Below are 22,516 nucleotides of genomic sequence, written 5' to 3'. Positions count from 1 at the left end.
GGAAGATTTCTAAGGTGGGAATGTCAAGTACTTAGGTTCTGGGGCCAGTGCTGCCACCAACTCACTTCCTTGGGAAGCAGCTTAATTACCATCAATCTGCTTCCTCATTTAAACATTGTGGCTAATACAAGGGTTTCTGTTTGACCCACTTTACATGGCTGTTTGAGAGCATCAAATCAGTTCATGTAAGGGAGAGAGACCTTAGAGTTTAGAGCTCTCTGCTTTGCCCTTCTGCTCCACTTGCACCACATAGTTCTTTGCCTTGACCCCTCAAGTGCAATCACTTCTTACCTCCTCTTCCCCTACATGCCTTCTGTTTTCTTCTATTCTTCCATGATTTTGCTCCTCCTAGGATATATTTGCCCTCACTGGATAGCCAAGGCCACATCTCATTAATCTCGATATTTCAGTATCTAGCATCTCATTCTAATTACAGGCTAATTATCTCCTGTGGGGCTGTGCCCTGAGAACATCAAGGGAGAGAAGGACAAGGGAAATGCTATTCTTCTCATAGTTTATTTTTGATTCTTCCTGCTGGCAGGAGGGCAGGGAAGTAACAAATACATTCAGCTCCACATTTTATCTAATGGTCCAAGGAACATGCTTCATCCAGTCACTTTAGCTTGTAAGTAGATGTTTCTGCTGCCTCCATCACATTTGGCTTTTGTATTTCCTCTAAATTCTTTGGATTCAGAAATCCAATGGTAAACTAGAACATGTTCTTGAGTATTATACAACCAGGCTGTTGAGGGGAGGGGTGTTATGAACAAGTAATCACAACTACACACAATCAAGTTCCTAAACACGAGCTTCAAATTTGGGATCCTGGTAAAAATCTCCAGAAAAAAATTAAAAAGATAAAAAGAAGCTGTCACAGATATGCTCCTTCTTCCTTCCTTTCAAGTGGATCTAATGCATGTGAAGGGTACCAAAGTGACAGCTTAAACAAATATCAGCATCAGAGAAATTAGAAATTTCCAAGAAATTGTAATTCTTGGGTACAAGTTCTTCTTCCTGTTGCTCCCCTAAGCTGTCCAAGGTACTTATTATTTAGAAGTATAGGTGATACTGATACTGACTTTTAGGAGCCCTAGAGGGTGAGGCAGAGCAGAGGGTACTCAAAGAATTCTAAGCCCTATAGGTTGACAGGGAACAGGGATGGTAATGGGAGGTGGGCAAAAAGACCCAAAATGTTTACAAAATAAGTTAAGGGAGGGCTAGGTGTGGATATAATACAAGATCTCCTGCTCTCTAGCCAAATGCTCTGATTTATTGAGAAGGCAACAATTTCTATTGCCTGTATACTACCAACTGTCCACCCTCTTTCCTAATTTCTCTTCAAGGGATATTAAGCTCTGAAGGTTCCTTCTATGACTGTTCTTTCTCATTTGACAAATTAAACTTGAATTATTCTGTAGATGTTTTTAACAGCTACCTTGTTTTTTCAAACATCTGCAGGAGTTAATGGAGTAGCAAAAAGAGAAAAGCACTGCTTCATTTTCTTGATGTGCAAGGCTTGTCCACAGCAGCCCCCACCAAGCTGGCAAGCTGGCAGAGCTTCTCTCTGCCTGTTCAACTGCTTGGGTAGGTGGAATATACAACAAAAGGATCCAGTGAGCTTGGGCCACCTAAGCCAAGAGCCAACCAGCCATGGAACAGACATATCCTGTTTCTTTCTGGAGGAGGCCCCGGCACTCATCCACCTTTAGCCTTACTGGGATTTGGATTCCACCCCCGCCAAGACAGTTTTATTCTTTCTTAGATATGGATACTTTACTGCAGAAACAAGTCCCTGTAAATATCATAAAGGACAGCAACTGGGCTGCAGGAAGCAGAAGGCTACAAGAGTATGTGGTGCAGCAGTGAAAAGAATACCCTCTTAATTGAATTATTCAAAATGGAAGTATTTAAACACTTTTGAATTTATATCTATCTTTTGTGTTTACTTTTTAAAACAAAGTGCTTGTATTTGTATCTCAAAAAAAAAAAAAAAAAGAATTTGGAGACTAGTTTCAAGTTTTAGTTTTGTCATTGATTTGCTATTTGGCCTTGCTGAGGAATAGGCTTCTCAGACTTTCACCATCATTACAAGGTGTGCATGTGTATGTATATGCACACACATGTGCATAAGCATGACCAGGATTGCTGCTCAGGGAATTCACTAAAACCCCTAGTGACACTGACATTCTAGAAGTATTTAAGACTAGATATGGTACACTTGATCAAAACTTTGGGCCTGGCTTCTGAAATATACCCAACAGGCCTTGCTAAAGAAAAGCCTTCCTAGAGGGCAACCTCTCTGTATCTGGTAAGTTCCACAGTGACCACAGAGTCTGAAAAGTTAACCACAAAGAATTTTTCTTCTAACTAACTTAAATAAATAAGGGCTTTGTCAAGCAGGGTTGTGTGGGCTTAGAAGAGATTAGAGGACAAATCAATCATGCTTACAAAAGAGGGAGAGAGTAACTGCCGCCTATCAATCCTACCTCAGATTTGCCTTTTTGTTTCTCTCTCCCCCTCGACCTATAGACATAAACATATAAAATTCTTTCTGAGATGCTGAATCTTTAAATTATAGTTCATTGCTTTCAAGTTGGGTGTGACTGAAGCTTCCTGAGCAGGGCAAAGAATTTCAAGCTATCCTTGGTATTGTATGACCCCAGATGCAGGGACTGGCGGCTCAGAGCACATGGAGGAATTAGAAAGTCTTCCAAGTATTGGAAAGGGGAAAAATGTTCCATGGGAGAGAAAGTCAATTGCTGCTGGGAAACTTGTATTACAGAGAATCCCATCAAGGGTAGATAAAAAGAGACCTGCTAGCCAGCCAAAGTTTCAAAGTACCTGAGACTTTATGGGCTTGCTAGAGGTCATTTGATCAGGCAACTAGCCAAAAGCAAACCAGACAAAGGGAAAGAGAATCTGTGATTTTCTAATAAATATGTGCCAGTGCTGGCTTCTTAGGAGCAAGAAGGTCTCTTTAGATGTTTCCTTCCTTTCCCTGAATCTCAAAGAATCACTTCTGTTTTCTATTCTATATGAGGAGACTATCCTTCAAATAAGACTCAAAAATATGCCCACTGCTCAGAACTGGACATTTCCAGCCATTTACATTAAAGAGGAACAGAGGTCGCAGAACAAAGGAAAGATGATTTTTTTTCTGGATCTTGGTTAAGTAACTCTAAGGCTGATATTTAATCCCCTCAGAATGTGCTAAACTATATGAGAAGTTAGAGGAATACTACCTCTCAAATTACAGGAAATTATACCTATGTGGAGGCCAGTGGAATGGGGAACTGACTCAATTTTACACTATGACCACGAGGCTTAAGATCGCCTCTTCCTTGCCACTCCAGTACTCTTGCCTGGAAAATCCCATGGACGAAAGAGCCTGGTAGGCTGCAGTCCATGGGGTCACTATGAGTCAGGCATGACTTACACACCTCTCATTAGCAGTGAGTTTTGCCTTGGCTCTAATCTAAATCCTTGCTCCTGCTTTTCAAATATTATTACTCTTTTTTTATTTTTGGTTAGAATGTGAGGTTCTGGCTAAGGTATTTGAACTCTCCAGTGTCCCTGCTGGTGAAAGTGTCCTACCTCCCAGTCTAGAACGGAGGCCTGCCACTGTGCAATCTTGTCAATATTCTCCAAGCGACGCTTGCGTTCATTGATCTGCTGAGTCACATTTCTCATGACAGCCAGAGCAGCTGCCACATACCTGTAGTCACTGTGAAGACACAAAATTACAAGTTGGATGAATTAATGTGCCATAGAACCAATGCGCTAGGTGTTAACCCTAACATCCATTCTCCTGTTCCTACTTAGCAACAGAGCCCTCATTTTCAGATGGAATCCATGCCATGTGGAGTAAAGGAATACATTTCCAAGAGGTGATTTATGTGATCTAGTTCAGTTAAGTGATATATAAATAGAAATGTTAGGCAGAACTTTTGAGAAATCTCCTTTAAGAAAGAAAGAAGGCCGTTCTTTGGTCCTTACTTCATCCTGATGCTTAGAATTTAGATGTGAAGGCTGAAGTTCTTCCAGCCATCTTGGATCATAAGGACAAGCTCCATACTCGCCAAGGATCAAGAAGGGAGCTTTACACATGGCATAGTCCAGACAACTTTATCATCTGTTCTAGCACCTATTTCTAGGGACCTCTGCCCAAAGTAACTATAAAATAACATCCAAACCTTTCCCCCACAGAGATAGACTCCTTGGACACAAATCAGACTTTAGTCACTGACAAGTGGTGTGGTCTTGCACAAATCACATTTATCTTCTCAGTGACTCATATATTTTATCTGTAAAATGGGGGAGAATTACAGTAGAATTTGTTGAACTTTTACTAATCCATGACAACGGTTTTACTCTTGGCTTATAACAAATGTTAGTAGTATTATTAATACAAAGGAAACATTTCTCTAGTATAGATGTTATATGGGTAGTCTCTCAAAACCTCTAACTCAGAAGTATAATCCTAATCCCATTTTCCTGGGACTTTGGATGGCCCACTTGTTAAAGGTTATATCACCCTGCCAAGTTTTCTCTGCTTGTCTGCTCTAATTCCCAATCAAATAGCTCCTGTGAAAAGCATGTTGAAAGTGAAACCCCAGATATTTGGTGTAATTACTATAAACTGAGAAGGGAGGAGGATGAGTTATGGTTCAGTCTTAACTAACTTTTCCTTAGAGAAGCTGAACATGCTTTGTGGTCACTAACCTGCTCACTGTCCCAGCATCAACTGGAAAGAAGAGAAGAGAAAGAGAAGAGCACAGCAACTGTCTTTATCTTTCCTAATATATTGAGCTGGGGAGTGGTAGATCAAACATAAGCACAGGAGAAAGGGAGTTGTAACTGCCAGGGCAGATGCCTCCTCTTATCTGGCTTCCCTGGCTCCAGTCTTTTCTCTGCATACCTTCCAGACTATAATCGTCAAATGTTACTACATCTTATCACCCCCAGTAACAAGATACTCACTACATATCCTAAGCAGTCCATTCTGTCTCAAGACAACTCTGTTAACATGCGCATGTGCTCACACACACACAAATGCACCAAAAACTATTTTTTATTCTGAGCCTAATGAATGTTGGCTATTACCAATTTTTCTTATGGATTTCACTTCTGACTCATACTGAACTCACAATTAAATTTCTTAAATTTCTTTATAATATGCTTTCTAGAAGCTGTTTTTCTCCCAGTTGGTCCTTGAATTGTTGACTTCTCAGACCCAACCACAAAATATTATATTTGTTCCTATTGCATTACAACATTTTACAGTTACTTGCTCCAATCTATAGTGTAACTACTGTGCTCTGTAAAACTGTCAAAGTTTTGCTCTGGCAAGACTATCTTAGCCTGTAATTTAGAAGCAGGGTAGGGTAATGACAGAAGGGGTAGTTGCAGGGCAGAAGCTCCTGACATACATAAGCACCCCATTGTTTAGGCTCATGTTATTCCACTGTCTGATTTGAAAGCATCAGGAAAATGCCTTAAGCCAACTTCTGGGAAATAAAGCGTAGAGTTACACTGTATATATGGTAGCCACTAGCCACATTTAATTAAAATTAAACAAAATTTTAAATTTTATTTAGTTGCACCAGCTATATTTCTCAGTTCTCAATATCCATATGTCAACAGTGTCTACTATATTAAACCTCACAGATATAGAATGTTTCCATCACTGTACAAAGTCTCATTGGACAGTACTGGTATGAAAATGCTCTACCTGACCCCATGTACTACTCAGCCATGAATTTATCACTGCCACTGTGCCATACTGTCAATCAATAAATAGCTGCGGTCGAGCCTGAACCCTGCTCAGAGCCCTCAGGCTTCCAGAGGGGGTCTGAGTCCAGCATCCTAGTGAGGAGACTGATTGAACCAAGATTGTCTTGTTCTAGACAGGTCAGCTAACCTCCCTCTTGCACAGAGCCTTCCTTCTTGTCAGCTTAAGCAAGGTTGGGTAGGGGGCGGTGAAGACATGTCACCCTCCTGTAAACAAAGGTAGCATTATTCTTCACTTATCATTCTCTATCAGTCTAATCTTCTCCCTCATAAATTACTCTGACTGCCTACATTTCAGACTTACCTAACTGAATACCTATGTTCCTAAGCCTTCAAGCTGGCAATAGCCTCAAATTGCCTTCAAATCCAAGCTACTCTGACATGCAGTGCAGGAGCTATCACCTTGATACAGCTTCCTGAGGCTAGAAAGAAGGAACTGTCCATGGTCTAGGGATAGTGCTAGGTTCAGTGGGTCACCCCAAATGAGGACAGGGATTGATGTAGCCTGCCACTGGCTGAAACATTCTCTCAGCACGCTAGTGCCTGGGGCTGGAAGAGGAGGAGACCAGAGACAAAGAGGGAAAAAAGGCCTTGAGGCAGGGGTTCCACTCACAAGGTGAAGGAGTATAGGAATGGCAAATCCCAGGGAGATATTCTATCTTATTGACTCCCACTAAACCCAAAAAGGCCTTAGGATTGCTTTGGCCTAAAAGACTAAAATAGTTTTTGGCTGTGCTTTAAAAACGAATCACCAGGATTCATGTTAATGTGTGGCAAAACCAACACAATATTGTAAAGTAAAAATAATAATAATAATAGTAATAATAAAAAGAAAAAGAAAAAAAATGAATCGCCAGTCCAGGTTTGATGCATGATACTGGATGCTTGGGGCTGGTGCACTGAGACGACCCAGAGGGATGGTATGGGGAGGGAGGAGGGAGGGGGATTCAGGATGGGGAACACATGTATACCTGTGGCGGATTCATGTTGATGTATGGCAAAACCAATACAATATTGTAAGGTAATTAACCAATTAAAATAAATAAATTTATATTAAAAAATACATTTGGAGGACTTTTAAAAGCACCTATGCAAATACATAATTTACATAATTAATATCATCAGTCCATAAGTTTGATTTTTAGAGCCTCCTGCTAGGTAGGTTCCATGGAACAGATACTTAGGAGTAGGCAGGAGATGAGCTGTGATGTAAAAACATTTGAGAATCACTTTGAATATACTGATTTTAGAACCATTGGTCTGAAAGCTGCTCCACTGAGATTTGGGTACAATAGCGGCTGTTTCTGGTCACTTAGCACCTTGAAATATACCTGTGGGGGTCATTTAAATTCATCACATCATGAACGGGCAGAACTAGAAAAGGCCTTCCAGACTGTGTAATATAATGGCTCACAAATCTTCCTGGGCACTTGGAGGACTCTGTAAAAAGCTAGGCTCCCAGACCACTGTCCATACTTTGTGTCCCTGCTATGCCACAGACTTCTTCTTTGTCATTTTCTTTCTTTGGGACTCAGTCTCTCCAGCCATAGATAGAGGAAGTCTGACTAGAAAAACTTCCTTTAAGGCCCTTCCCATTTTAGGGCCATTAATGTTTTTTCATTTTTATTTTTAATTTAGTGGGGTTTTTTCAGTATCCTATTAGCTCTCACAAGTCTTCTCCTTTTGAAAAGTTGGGACTCAGTTTTGGTAATGGGCTATATTAAATCTTCTAAGTGAGATTTATTCACCTCCAAGTTTCATGTCTGAGTACTCCCATCCCCCAGCCAGTAAACAGAATCAAGGAGAGGAGAACACAGAGTCTTCTTTTGCAAAATCTTTCTATACCTACTTCCCTCACAGCCAATGGATCAAGGAAGGCAGAGCTATCACTGGTGGTGTTACTTACACAAAGGGAGAGCCCACTGTTGCCACATTTGGTTTCAAATCTGAATCTGTCCATGGCTTCAGAAACACTGGAGCACGTGACCCATGATTTGCTAAAGAAACAATATCAACTTAAAAATGAACCTAGAGATTGACTTAGAAGCTTGACATAAAGCCAGCTGACCCCCACACATGGCCTTATGCAACTAAGTCTGGAAGTCAGCTCCAAGGAAACTAGGCAACAAAGTTAAATGAAAGTAAGATATGAGCCTGATCAGGATGTGACAAAAACTAAAGGAAATTGGGCAAAGGCCTTCTTTTTTCTTGGAGTGCTTAATCAGGAGGAAGTTGAGAGCTGGGCCAACAAACCTAAGGTCAGATATTTACTATCAATCAAAAGCATGCTATAAATAGCCTGGGGGTTCTAGGTCATGAAGTAAATGATATGCAAAACTAGGGGATGGCTTACTGTAGGCCACTCCTATTGCTGGAGATAGCTCCCAGTACAGTGGTTTAGTCCCAGTCATGTCTGACTCTGTGACCACCAAGCTTCTCTGATCATGGGATTTCCTAGGCAAGAATACTAGAGTAGGTTGCCATTTCCTTCTCCAGGAAATCTTCCTGACCCAGGAATGGAACCTGCATCTCCTGCTTAGCAGGCAGATCCTTTATCATTGATCCACCTGGAAAGCCCAACTTCCAGTACATACCTTACTAATAGGGGATCAGAAGTACTCTTTCCATTCAGAGAGATAAATAAAGCTCTTTCATTCTTTTGGGGTTTTATTGAAAATACTGAAAAAATTTTTAAAAACTTCAGGGGAATTCTCATGTCTATTTCCCCCTAATTATGCTCTGGATCTAAGGGGAGGGTACAGTTAGGATGAGGCAGAACAGGGAGGGAAAGACTAAAGAAGTCCAGGAATGTAGCCTTTCAGAAGAATTCTAAGGTCAGTACAAGCTGAGTAGTCTGTTACCAGGATATTTGACTCTATCAAGCAGAGAATAAAAAGTTGGTTCCCTTGGCTAATTTCCCAGGGTGAGGGAGTGATAAAGAATCTATCTGCCAATGTAGGAGACACAGGGGATGCAGTTTCGCTCCCTGGGTTGGGAACATCCCCTGGAAAAGGAAATGACAACCCACTCCAGTATTCCTGCCTGGAAAATCCCATGGACAGAGGTGCTGGTGGGCTACAGTCCATGGGATTGCAAAGAGTTGGATATGACTGAACAGCCAAACACCTTCACTTGGCTGAATTCAGGACTAAGGACCAGGCTATAAGCTTCCTGAAGACAGTGTCTTAAGTGGTACAATAATGATGCACACTGATTTTGTGTATATATTTATTTACAAATTTATAAACAACTCTTATAAACACTACCTCACTTTACACACACACGAGTCTTGAGAAGTAAGCAAGAATATATCATCATCCCATTGTACATATAAGCTAACAGCTCAGAAAAGGCAAAAGAACATATACTGTCAATAAGGTCTAACATGTAGAGGAGGTTCTCTCCTTCACTACTGCCTCCCTCAATCCCTTACCTATGGTCCTGGGCGGTATACTTGAGGAGCTCGGCCAACTGTAAGGGATACTTGCAGATCTTCTGTACTGGCGTCAAAAGGAAACCATCAATAGCAATGTCGATCATTTGCTGCAAGAGGCGACAGGCCTCAAAAAAGTGTTGGTAGCGGCTGTCCTTCATCAGTTTGGAGAGCTCCATACAGGCGTCCAGGTGATTGTTACAGTACTCAGAGTATATCCAGAATCCATCTTGCTGTGAGCAGAGGAAAGACAGAGAGAAAAGGAAATGCTACTGAGGACTCCAAGAGAAATTCCGGAGATATGGAATGACAAACCGTCTTCTTATGTAGAAATATAAAAATGAAAATATCAGTCTTTTCTAAATTGATTCATAATTTAATAACAAATTATTTGGGAATTAGACAAACTGATTGCAAAAATTCATATATAAAAATAAATAAGTAGGAATAGCATGGAAATTCTATAAAAGAAGGTTAATGAGAGGAGACTGACCCTGCAAATAGTAAAACATAATATCGTAATAAAATTCGGGCATTGGATCATAGAGGTAGGTCAGAGGTCTATTTCATGTAGTGGCAGACTAAATAGTTTTAGATGAAACTTAATCACTGAGAAAAGCTAGAAAATCTGGAAAAACATAATAAATTTCTGTTTGAATGAATCACATCATCCAGAGTTTCTAATTGTCTCCAAAGAATATTCTGTAGGAAATACACCATGGAATTTTCAGGAGTAAAGAGGAGTGATGGATGCAAGTTAAACACAAACGGCTGAGGAAAACAGTGTGTGTGTGTGTGTGTGTGTGTGTGTGTGTACATGTAAAGAAGGGAGGAGGAGACGGTAAGGGGAGTATATTCAAATGATATACCAAAATCTGGGTAAATGGCATTTTTCATTTCATTGCACTTCACTTTATTGCACTTCACTGATATGTTTTTCACAAATTGAAGGTTTGGGAGAAAGACTTGGTTGAGCAAGTCTATCGGCATCATTTTTCCAATAGCATTTGTTCACTTTATGCCTCTGTGCCACATTTTGGTATTTCTTACAATGTTTCAAACTTCTCCACTGTTATTATATTTGTTATGGTGACCTATGATCAGTGATTTTTGATGTTAATATTGTAATTTTTGGTGAATGCTACAAACCTATATAACAACATGAATGCAATACATAAGTGTTGTGTGTTCTGCCTACTCCACTGTTCCCCTATCTCTCTCTTCTCTGGCCTCACTATTCCCTAAGACACAACAATACTGAAGTCAAGTCAATTTATAATTCTGCAATGATCTCTAGAGTTCAAGTGAGAGGAAGCATTATATATCTTTAACTTTAAATCAAAAGCTAGAAATAATTAAACTTAGGAAGGAAGGCATATCAAAAGCTGAGACAGGCTAAAAGCTATAACTCTTGCACCAAATAGTTATTAGCCAAGTTGTGAATGGAAGGAAAACATTCTTGAAGGAAACTAAAAGTGCTACTCCAGTGAACACACAAATGATAGAAAGTGAAAACAACCTTATTGCTGATATGGAGAAAGGTTAAATGGTCTGGATAGATCAAACTAGCCTAACTCAGAGCAAGATTCTAACTCCCTTCAATTCTGCAAAGGCTGAAAGGGATGTGAAAGCTGCAGAGAAAAGAGTGAAGCTGAGATAACAAGATGGTGGTAGAGTAGGTGGACATGGAGTACATCTCTCTCCACAGATACATCAGGAATACACCTTCAGACACAGAAGTGCATGCAGAACACCAGCTGAGAGTGGACAGGAGTACCTGACCAGTGGAAAAGAATATATAGAATCACACAAAACTTGGTAAAATGAAGAAACTAGGGGGGAAAACAGAAGTATTAGTAGGACTGGATCTACCCTCAGCAGGTGGGGGAACTGAAGCAGGGGTCTGATCCTCACAATGGGGCAACTGTCTGAGTCACAGGAGAAACATTTAAGGCTGAGAGTAAAACAGCTGATCTGTGGCAGCCTAAATGGAATGACAATCAGACAGTCCTTGACACAGCCATACATACCCTGGACAGGGATGCCGGTCCCCTGGAAGGTGTAGCAGCTGGGAGCTGGAGTTTAGGGATTCTGGAGTAATCCCATTGCAAGGGCTGCTATTGACTGTGGAAAGACACATCGAGGGGATGTGAGGGAGGAGATCATGGGGGGAAATGTCTATGGAGGGAAGTTGGAAAGCCAGGCAGCCATGGAAGCAAGGTGATACTCCTGAGTCATGCATAGGGGGTGGAGCCTTGACCATAGCCTGTCTCTCCCCACATGCCAGCATCTGCAGCTGAACAATAGAGAGGGTAGCCCATCAAATGCCTCATACACTGAACTACAGAGTAGGACCCCACCCAGGGTGCCCTTTTAAGTGCCTAATGTGCCAATCTACAGAGTAGACTCCAGTCAGGGGGGCCTCTCTATGTGCCTGACGTGACAAACAACAGAGAAGGACCCCAGGCAAGGGATCCCTTTAAGTGCCTGAACAGGTGGAGCTATGGAGAAAGACTGGCCAAAGAGGCCTTCTGATCACCAGCTACAAGAGGCTTGAAAAAAGACTGATAGGGCTATAACTCCTGCCATGGAGGCAGTTTGTGTACCTGAACACTTGGCGCTGCCAGGGTCCCTGCAAGCCAAGCAGCTGCACCACCTTAATGCTCAACTCTCACTGGGGCAGAGCTGCTACAGATAAAAAAAAAAAAAAGTCTTTTGTTTACACACACAAGTTTGCTTTGGTCCTGTCTGACTCTTTGCGACCCCATAGACTGCGGCATGCCAGGCTTCTCTGTCAGAGATGGGGTTCTCCAGGCAAGAATACTGGAACTTAGTGGTCAATACTGGTTGCCATACCCATTTAGAACACTATATTACCTGCTGCCCTAGCTGCCAATCCCCGTGAGTACCTGGTGCTGCCAGAACCCCTGCAACCCAAGCAGATGCACCACTTCCACACTTGGCCCTCACAGGGGCAAACCCAAGCCCTCCAGGGCAACCTCAGGAGCTAAACCCCAGTGGATGACACATGGGTAGAGGTAGAAATAAAGCCACAATTGAAACTCAATGGCAGTGTGGCTAAGGAAGAAGACCCAAAACCCACAAGCTGCAGATTAAATCCACATGATAAAATAAGCAGACTCTGTGTCTATGAAATATATAAAAGACCATTGAGAGCTCCCACAAAAGAAACTGCACTAGCTCTGATAGCTGTGGACATTGGAGGAAAGAACACACAAGAGTAGGACCAGATTAGAATCTGAGCAGCCCCCACAGCAGGTCCAGAGATCAGTACAGTGTTGGATGGCAACCTAGGGAGGTAAGGTGAACTGTGATTCCCAGAGCGGGAAAGGACTCTGACAGCAGACTCAAGAAAATCATGTGTTACTCTTATTTTTTGACTTGTTCTATAGATTCTTTTGGATTTTTTTTTTCTTTTTTCTCCCCTCTGTTATAGTTGTCAATTTTATTGGCACTAAGAAACCCAATTAAGCTTTGGAGTTTTTTTTTTTTTCTTTTTCCTCAGTCACATTTTTTATTGTTGTCATAAAACTCTGCCTCTACGTTGGGCGTTTGCAGTTCTGTGGAGTTTTCCTTTTTTTTTTTCCTCTCTTTTTTTAATTTTAATTTTTTAAACCCATTATTATTTTTCTACATTTATTCCTTTGTTTGCTTTTCCTACTGTTCTTTTCCCCTTGCAGTTAATCTTTATTGTATAGAAATCTTCTTCATCTACCTTTATTTAACTTTGCATATCTCATTTCTTTCTCTCCTTTCCTCTCAACATATTTGCTAGTTTTACCTTCATTGCTTTATTTCCCAATTGGCACCTTGCTTTAGTTTTGTTTTCCAGTTTGTGCTTTAATTAGTTTTGTTCTGGTAGATACAATTTTTGGTTTCCTTTGTTCACCAGGTCAATATATTGCAGTTAATTTTTGTTGGATTGTTTTGATTTTTCTTATGTGTCTATCTGTATATGTGTATATTTAGTCACACTTTCTATTGTTATAAACCTCTGCCTCTATATTAGGCTTTTGCAGTTGTGTGGAGTTTTCTTCTTTTTTCCCCTTTTTTCTTTCTTCTTCCATTTTTTTCTCATTTCTCTTTTTTATAATTGTAATTTTTTAAACCTATTACATTATTTCTAAATTTATTCTTTTTTTGCTTTCCCTACTGTTCTTTTCCCCTTGCAGATAATCTGTAATCTATATAAATCTTCTTCATCTAACTCTATTTAACTTTGCATATCTATTCTTTCTTTGTTAAAAAAAATTAATTTATTTATTTTAATGGAGGCTAATTACATTACAATGTTGTAGTGGTTTTTGCCACACATTGACATGAATCAGCCATGGGTGTAAATGTGTTCCCCATCCTGAACCCCCTCCACCTCCCTCCCCATCCCATCCCTCAGGGTCATGCTAGTGCATCGGCCCTGAGCACCCTGTCTTGGGCATCAAATCTGGACTAGCAACCTGTTTCACATATGATAATATACCTGTATCAACACTATTCTCTCAAATCACCCCATCCTTGTCTTCTCCCACAGAATCCAAAAGACTGTTCTATACTTCTGTATCTCTTTTGCTGTCTCGCATATAGGGTCATCATTACCATCTTTCTAAATTCCATATATATGTGTTAATATACTACATTGGTGTTTTTCTTTCTGACTTCTTCACTCTGTAAAATAGGCTCCAGTTTCATCCACCTCATTAGAATTGATTCAAATGAATTCTTTTTAATGGCTGAAGAATAATTAACTATGTATATGTACCACAGCTTTCTCATCAATTCGGCTGCCCATGGACATCTAGGTTGCTTCCATGTCTTGGATATTGTAAACAGTGTAGTGATGAACACTGGGGTACACGTGTCTCTTTCAATTCTGGTTTCCTTGGTGTGTATGCCCAGCAGTGGGATTGTTGGGTCATATGGCAGTTCTATTTTCCAGGTTTTTACAGAACCTCCACAGGGTTCTCCATAATGGCTGTACTAATTTGCATTTCCACCCTATCTCTTCCTCTTTGGTTTGGTGGGCATTTATCATGTTCCTTTACCTGCTGAATATATCTCTGCCTTTTCATCTTGTTTAGACTCCTGTGTTTGGGGTGGCCTTTGTGTATGCTGAAAGTTTGTGGTTCCTCTTTATTGTCGAGGTTCCTCCCTGTGGGTGGTTGGACAAGTGGCTTGTCAAGGTTTCCTGGTTAGGGAAGCTTGAGTCGGTGTTCTGGTGTGTGGAGCTGGATCTCTTCTCTCTGGAGTGCAATGAAGTGTCCAGTAGTGAATTTTGAGGTCTATGTGTTTGGTGTGACTTTGGGCAGCTTATATATTAATCCTCAGGGCTATTTTCCTGTGTTGCTGGAAAATTAGTGTGGTATGTCTTGTTCTGGAATTTGTTGGTGCCTGGGTGGACCTTGGTTTCAGAGCAAGTATGGAGGCTTTTGGATGAGCTCTTTTCGCTTAATGTTCCCTGGAACCAGGAGTTTTCTGGTGTTCTCAGTTTTTGGATTTAAGCCTCCTGCCTCTGGTAACAAATACAAAAAAATTGATAACAAATACAAAAGCCAAAGATTTAAAATCTAGAGTAGACATTAGACTCTCAAAAATACAATATTAAAAAAAAAAATCTCAAAAATTATTAAAAATATATATGAAATTTGCTTTAAAAATAAGGTATTTTTTACAAGATAATAGTAGATTATCACATGAAAATTAAAGGAGTAATAAAGGACTTAATATGAAAAAATTAAAAAATGATAATAGTAAAATATATCTAGGAATTTTTCTGGAGCTGTTGTAGGCAGTGTGGGATCAGTTCAGTTTCAGATATTTCCTTGCTCCAGCTTATACTTCTTCTCAAGGGCCCTTATACGTCTTCTCAATAGGCCCTTTCCAATGTAGGTCTGCTAACTACAGGGTTTTAATTTGTTGCAATTGTTATATCCAAAGTGGTTCCCTCTGTTTATTTTGGCTTCTTCTGTTTGCAAGTCTCTTCAGTGTCTAATTTCTGCCCTGACACAAGGGGGCAAACAGGGTCACTTATTTAGGCTTACTTGTTCAGTTGTACTGTAGGGAGGGAGGAACAATGCAAACAAATATCACTGGAGTGTATGGGGAGTGCTCGCAGTATCTGGGTCACAGTGGGTTTGAGCCCACTCACGGCGTGTGTGCTTTCCTGGTCTACACTGCTCAGGCTCCAGGTTGCTCTGCAGGGGAACTGTCAAAAGCGGGCCCTGGGTTGCATGCACTTCCGAGGTCTAAGCCACTCAGGTTCAGGTTCTGTGGTACTCCACAAAGGTACAGACTCGGTTGGGCCTGTGTTTTGTGCCCTTCCCAGGTCAGAGCAGCTCATGCGACCAGTTGTTTGGTGAGTGCACTCTCCCCAGGAGTGTGGTGCAGCTTATCGCCTCCCCAGTCCCAGCCCCTCAGTTTCCTGGATGCGCAGTGGGAGCACCATCTCAGGTGTGCTGTGTCTCTCTTCTGGGGAGCTGATCTCTGACTGCAACCCTCCTGGCAAATGGCAACCATCCAGGATCCCAGGAAGACTTTGTTAGCAACTGGTAGCCTGCTTGCAGATTGGTAGAGGATGCCATCTCTGGGGCCGAGATTGCCCCTTTCCAGCTCTGGCTGTCACTGGCCTGCCTCTCTGCTTCCGGAAGGGGATGGGCCGGTCTACAGGCAGCTAGCTCTCCTCTGGTATTCGCTCAGTCCTTTATTCTGTGAGCAGGCCAGGCAGTGCCTTAGGTTAAAGCTTTTCATGGGAAAGTTCTCTGTCTCTCTCTCTCTTTTTTTCCTCTCTCTCTCTCTGGCTATCTCACAGTTTGGGTTGCTATCTCACCTTAGCTCCCTCAGATTATCCTCAGGGCATTCAGGCCTGGTCCTTACCCTAAGCAATGCAGCCCGCACCTCCCTGTTCAGTCCCCGCTTGCTGGTGGTGAATGCGCGGGTGTGGGCTACTTCTCCACTGGAAGTTGCAGTTAGGTGCATAATCTGTGGGTTTTATTTATTTATTTTTTCCTCCCGGTTATGTTGCCCTCTGAGATTCCAAAACTCCCCACAGACCCACTAGTGAGAGGGTTTCCTGGTGTTTGGAAACTTCTACTCTTTCACGACTCCCTCCTCAGGATGGGTCTCCATCCCTAACTCTTTTGTCTCTCTTTTTATCTTTTATATTTTGTCCTGCCTCCTTTTGAAGAGAATGGGGTGCATTTCTGGATGCCTGGTGTCCTCTGCCAGCATTCAGAAGTTATTTTGTGGAATTTGTTCAGCATTCAAATGATCTTTCGATGAATTTGTGGGGGAGAAATTTGTCTCCCCATCCTACTCCTCCACCATCTTAGGACCGCCCCCCTCTTTCTTTCTTTCCTTTCCTCTCAACATAATGGTTAGTTTTATTTTCATTGCTTTATTCCCCACCTGGCACGTTGCATTAGTTTTGTTTACCAGTTTGTGCTTAATTTAGTTTTGTTCTTAACTGGTAAATATAATTTTTTTATTTCCTTTGTTCTCTGGATCAGTCTACTGTACCTTATTTTTGTTGGACTATTTTCATTTTGCTCATGGGTGTATATGTATATGTATATATTCCATTATTTTAATTACTATGTACCTGATTTTGTAACTGCCATTTGTCTGGGGTTCACCTTTGGTTTCTTGCTTTTGGATATTTGTTTTACTCTCCTTTAATGGCATAACAAACCACTTATGGAATCTTCATTCCTGACCAGAGATCAAACCCCGAGACTTTGGAGTGGGAGCACTGACTCCAAGACCCTAGAGTACCAGAGAACTAACCCTGCTGCTGCTGCTGCTAAGTTGCTTCAATCGTGTTCAACTCTGTGCGATCCCATAGACGGAAGCTCACCAGTCTCCCCTGTCCCTGGGATTTTCCAGGCAAGAACACTAACCTTAGGAATATCAAATAGTGAGAATTCCCACAAAGGAAACCACTCGACTATATCACCTGGCATCACCCAACTACCAGTAGCACCTGTGCAGGACGCCTGGTCTAAACAACAAACAAAACAAAAATACAAACCAAATCATCAGCATACAGGAGTACCACCTCACTCAGCCTTGCCCACAAGAGGAAAAACAAACAATCAAACAAAAACTGAGCACAAATCTCACTCTATACAAAGTTCACACAAAGCACTGGACCAATCTTAGGAGGGCAGAAACCAAAAGGAAGAAAGAATTCAACCTTCTTCAAGGAAAGAATTCAACTTTCTTTGAAGCCTGGGAAAAGGAGACCCCAAACACAATAACTTAAAAAAAAAAGAAAAGAAAAGACAGAGAAATACTGCATAAATGAAATAACAAATTAGAAACACAGAAGTCCAAATAAATGAAGAGGAAATAGGAAAAATACCTGAAAAAGAATTCAAAATAATGATAGTAAAGATGATCAAAAACCTTGAAAACAAAATGGAGAAAATGCAAGAATCAATTAACAAAGATCTAGAGGAATTAAAGAATAAACACACAGAGACAAACAACACAATTACTGAAATTAGAAATACTCTAGAAGGAACCAATAGAAGAATACCTGATTCAGAATAATGAATCAGTGTGCTGGAAGATAAAATGGTGAAAATAACTTCTGAAGAGCAGAACAAAGTAAAAAGAATGAAAAGAGCTGAGGACAGTCTCAGAAAGCTATGGAACCATATTAAGTGAACCAACATTTGAATTACAGGGGTGCCAGAAGAAGAAGAGAAAAAGAAAGGGTATGAGAAAACTTCTGAAGAGATTATAGTTGAAAATTTCCCCAACATGGAAAAGGAAATAGCCAATCAAGTCTAACAGGCACAAAGAGTCCCATACAGGATAAACCCAAGGAGAAACATGCTAGGACACATACTAATCAAACTAACAAAGATGAAACACAAAGAAAGAATATTAAAAGCAGCAAGGGAGAAACAACAAGTAACATACAAGGGAAACCCCATATGCTGAACGGCTGATCTTTCAGTAGAAACTCTGCAGGCCAGAAGGGAATGGCAGGATATATTTAAAGGACTGAAAGGGAAAAATCTACAACCGAGATTACTGTACTCAACAAGGATCTCATTCAAAATTGATGGAGAAATCAAAAGCTTTTCACACAAGTAAAAGTTAAGAGAATTCAGTACCAGCAAACAGCTTTACAACAAATGTTAAAGGGACTTATATAGTGAAGAAATACAGCAGAAGAAAAAAGATCTACAAAATCAACCACAAATAATTAGAAAATGGCAATAGGGATAAATATATCTATAATTACTTTAAATGTAAATGGATTAAATGCTCCAATCAAAAGACAAAAACTGGCTGAATGGATACAAAACCAAGACCCATATATATGCTGTCTACAAGAAATCCACCTCAGACCTCAAGACACATATAGACTGAAAGTAAGAGGATGGGAAAATATATTCCATGCAAATGGGAAGCAAAAGAAAGATGGAGTAGCAATCCTCATATCAGACAAAGCAGACCTTAAAATAAAGGAGATTAAAAGAGATAAGGAAGGCTACTACACAATGACCAAGGGATCAGTCCAAGAGGAAGACATAACAATTGTAAATATCTCTGCACCCAACATAGGAGCACCTCAATACATAAGACAAGCACTAACAAACATAAAAGGAGAAATCGACAGTAACACAATAATAGGAGGAGACTTTAACACCCTACTCACACCAATGGACAGATCATCAAAAAAGAAAATTAATAGGGAAACACAAACTCCTAAATGATACATTAGATGAGATGGATCTCACTGGTATCTTCAGGACATTCCATCCAAATGAAGAAGAATATACCTTCTTCTCAAGTGCACATGGAACATTCTCCAGGATAGACCATATCTTGGTTCACAAATCAAACCTCAGTAAATTTAGGAAAATTGAAATCGTATATAGCATCTTCTCTGACCACAATGCTGAGACTAGTTATCAGTTACAAGAAAAAAATTGTAAGAAAAACAAACACGTGGAGATTAAACATGTTTCTAAGTTACCATCAGGTTACTGAAGAAATCAAAAGGGAAATAAAAAAAATTTCAGAAACATATGACAATGAAAACACAATTCAAACCCTATGAGATCCAACAGAAGCAGTTCTAAGAGAGAAGTTTATAGCAGTACAATGCTACCTCAAAAGACAAGAAAAAATATTGAATAGACAACCTAACTTTACACCTAAAGCAACTGGGAAAAGAAGCAAAAAAAAAATCCCAAAATTAGTAGAAGGAAATAAATCATAAAGATCCTAGCAGAAATAAAGGAAAAAGAACTGAAAGAAACAATAGTAAAGATTAATAAAACTAAAAGCTAGGTCTTTGTGAAGATAGAATTGACAAACCCATAGCCAGATTCATCAAGAAAAAAAGAGACAAGAATCAAATAAACAAAATTAGAAATGAAAAAGTAGAGGTTACAACAGACAATGCAGAAATACAAAGGATTATAAGGGACTATTATGGACAACTATTTGGCAATAAAATAGAAAACCTAGAAGAAATGGACAGATTTTTAGAAAATCTCAATCTTCCAAGACTTAATCAGGAAGAAATAGAATTAGGAACAACCCAATTACAAGCACTGAAATTGAAGCTGTGATCAAAAATCTCTCAAAAGAACAAAAGCCCAGGACAAGATGGCTTCACCAGAAAATAATATCAAACATTTTGAGACGAGATAATGCCTATCATTCTAAAACTCTTTCAAAAATTGCAGAAGGAGGAACACTTCCAAAATCATTCTATGAGACCAGCATCACCCTGATACCAAAACCAGACAAAGACACTAAAAAAGAAAACTAAAGACCAATATCACTGATGAACATAGATGCAAAAATCTTCAACAAAATTTTAGCAAACAGAATTTAGCAACACATCAAAAAGCTCATACACCATGATCAAGTTGGCTTTATTCCAGGGATGCAAGGATTCTTCAATATATGGAAATCAACAAATGTGATAGATCATATTAACAAACTGAAAGATAAAAACCATATGGTAATCTCAATCGATGCCAAAAAAGCCTTTGATAAAATTCAGCACCTATTTATGATCAAACTCTTCAAAAAATGGGCATAGAATGAACCTACCTCAACATAGTGAAGGCCATATATGATAAGCCTACAGCAAACATTATTCTCAACAGTGAAAAACTGAAAGCATCCCCCCTAAGATAAGGAACAAGACAAGATTGTCCACTTTTGCCACTGTTATTCAACATAGTTATGTAAGTCCTTGCTACAGCATTCAGAGAAGAAAAAGAAATAAAAGGAAGCTATATTGGAAAAGAAGAACCAAAGCTCTCACTGTTTGCAGATGACATGATTTTGTATATAAAAAAAACCCAAAAGATCATATCAGAAAATTACTAGAGCTAATCAGTGAATTTAGCAAAGTTGCAGGACACAAAATCAATACACAAAAATCACTTGCATTTCTATATACTAACAATGAAAAATCAGAAAGAAAAACTAAGGAATCAATCCCATTCATCACTGCAACAAAAAGAATTAAATACGAATAAACTTACCTAAGGAGACAAAAGTATTGTACATAGATAATTATAGGATACTAATGAAAGAAATCAAAGATGACATAAACAGATGAGAGATATTCCATATTCCTAGGTAAGAAAAATCAATATTGTGAAAATGAGTATACTTCCAAATGCAATCTACAGATTTAATGCTATCCCTATCAAATTACCAATGGCATTTTTCACATAACTAGAACAAAAAAATTTCACAATTCATAGGGAAACACAAAAGACTCCAAATAGCCAAAACAGTCTTGAGAAAGAAGAATCGAGGTAGAGGAATCAAGCTTCCTGACTTCAGGTTATACTACAAAGCTACAGTTATCAAGACAGTATGGTATTGTCACAAAAACAGAAAGATAGAACATTGGAACAAGATAGAAAGCCCAGAAGTAAACTCATGATGCAAGAATATACAATGGGGCAAAGACAGCCTCTTCAATAAATGGTGCTGGGAAAACAGGACAGCTATATGTAAAAGAATGAAATGAGAATATTTCCTAACACCATACACAAAGATAAACTCAAAATGGATTAAAGACATAAATGTAAGACCAGAAACTACAAAAGTCTTAGAGGAAAACATAGGCAGAACAGTGAATGACATAAAACAAAGCAAGATTCTCTATGACCCACCTCCTAGAGTAACAGAAATAGAAACAAAAGTAAACAAGAGGGATCTGATTAAACTTAAAAGCTTTTGTACACAAAGGAAACTATAAGCAAGGTGAAAAGACAACCTTCAGAATGGGAGAACATAATAGAAAATGAACTGACAACAGTGACAAAGGCCCTCCACAAAAAGTCTACAAACAATAAATGATGGAAAGGATGCAGAGGAAAGGGAACACTCTTGCACTGTTGGTGGGAATGTAAACTGATACAGCCACTTCCATACTATGGGAGACAGTATGGAGATTCCTTAAAAACCTAGGAATTAAACCACCACATGATCCAGCAATCCCATTCCTAGGCATATACACTGTTCAGTTCAGTTCAGTTGCTCAGTCATGTCCGACTCTTTGCAACCCCATGAATCGCAGCATAACAAGCCTCCCTGTCCATCACCAACTCCCAGAGTTCACTCAGACTCACGTCTATCGAGTCCGTGATGCCATCCAGCCATCTCATCCTCTGTCGTCCCCTTCTCCTCCTGCCCCCAATCCCTCCCAGCACTAGAGTCTTTTCCAATGAGTCAACTCTTCACACGAGGTGGCCAAAGTACTGGAGATTCAGCTTTAGCATCATTCCTTCCAAAGAAATCCCAGGGCTGATCTCCTTCAGAATGGACTGGTTGGATCTCCTTGCAGTCCAAGGGACTCTCAAGAGTCTTCTCCAACACCACAGTTCAAAAGCATCAATTCTTCGGCACTCAGCCTTCTTCACAGTCCAACTCTCACATCCATACATGACCACAGGAAAAACCATAGCCTTGACTAGACGGACCTTAGTTGGCAAAGTAATGTTTCTGCTTTTGAATATACTATCTAGGTTGGTCATAACTTTTCTTCCAAGGAGTAAGCGTCTTTTAATTTCATGGCTGCAGTCATCATCTGCAGTGATTTTGGAGCCCCCCAAAAATAAATCTGACACTGTTTCCACTGTTTCCCCATCTATTTCCTATGAAGTGATGGGACCGGATGCCATGATCTTCATTTTCTGGATGTTGAGCTTAAGCCAACTTTTTCACTCTCCTCTTTCACTTTTATCAAGAGGCTTTTTAGTTCCTCTTCACATTCTGCCAAAAGGG

At 40.0% G+C, this 22,516-nt stretch overlaps 1 protein-coding gene across 2 annotated transcripts in view; it reads right to left on the bottom strand.

The window, feature by feature from the left end:
* ARHGEF9 (Cdc42 guanine nucleotide exchange factor 9) overlaps positions 1-22,516 on the bottom strand; it is a 156,954-nt gene that overhangs the window by 51,889 nt on the left and 82,549 nt on the right. For both annotated transcript variants that reach the window (XM_068962147.1, XM_068962146.1), the window contains exons 4-5: positions 9,224-9,456; positions 3,595-3,724 (exon numbers count right to left, since the gene is read on the bottom strand). In XM_068962147.1, the coding sequence (XP_068818248.1) occupies positions 3,595-3,724; positions 9,224-9,456 (363 nt within the window). The remainder of the gene's footprint in view (positions 1-3,594; positions 3,725-9,223; positions 9,457-22,516) is intronic.

This window comes from Capricornis sumatraensis, chromosome X, assembly GCF_032405125.1.
Source record: "Capricornis sumatraensis isolate serow.1 chromosome X, serow.2, whole genome shotgun sequence".
Taxonomy (NCBI): domain Eukaryota; kingdom Metazoa; phylum Chordata; class Mammalia; order Artiodactyla; family Bovidae; genus Capricornis; species Capricornis sumatraensis.
Note: the sequence above shows the minus strand (reverse complement) of the source record. Positions and strands in the feature narration are given on the sequence as shown.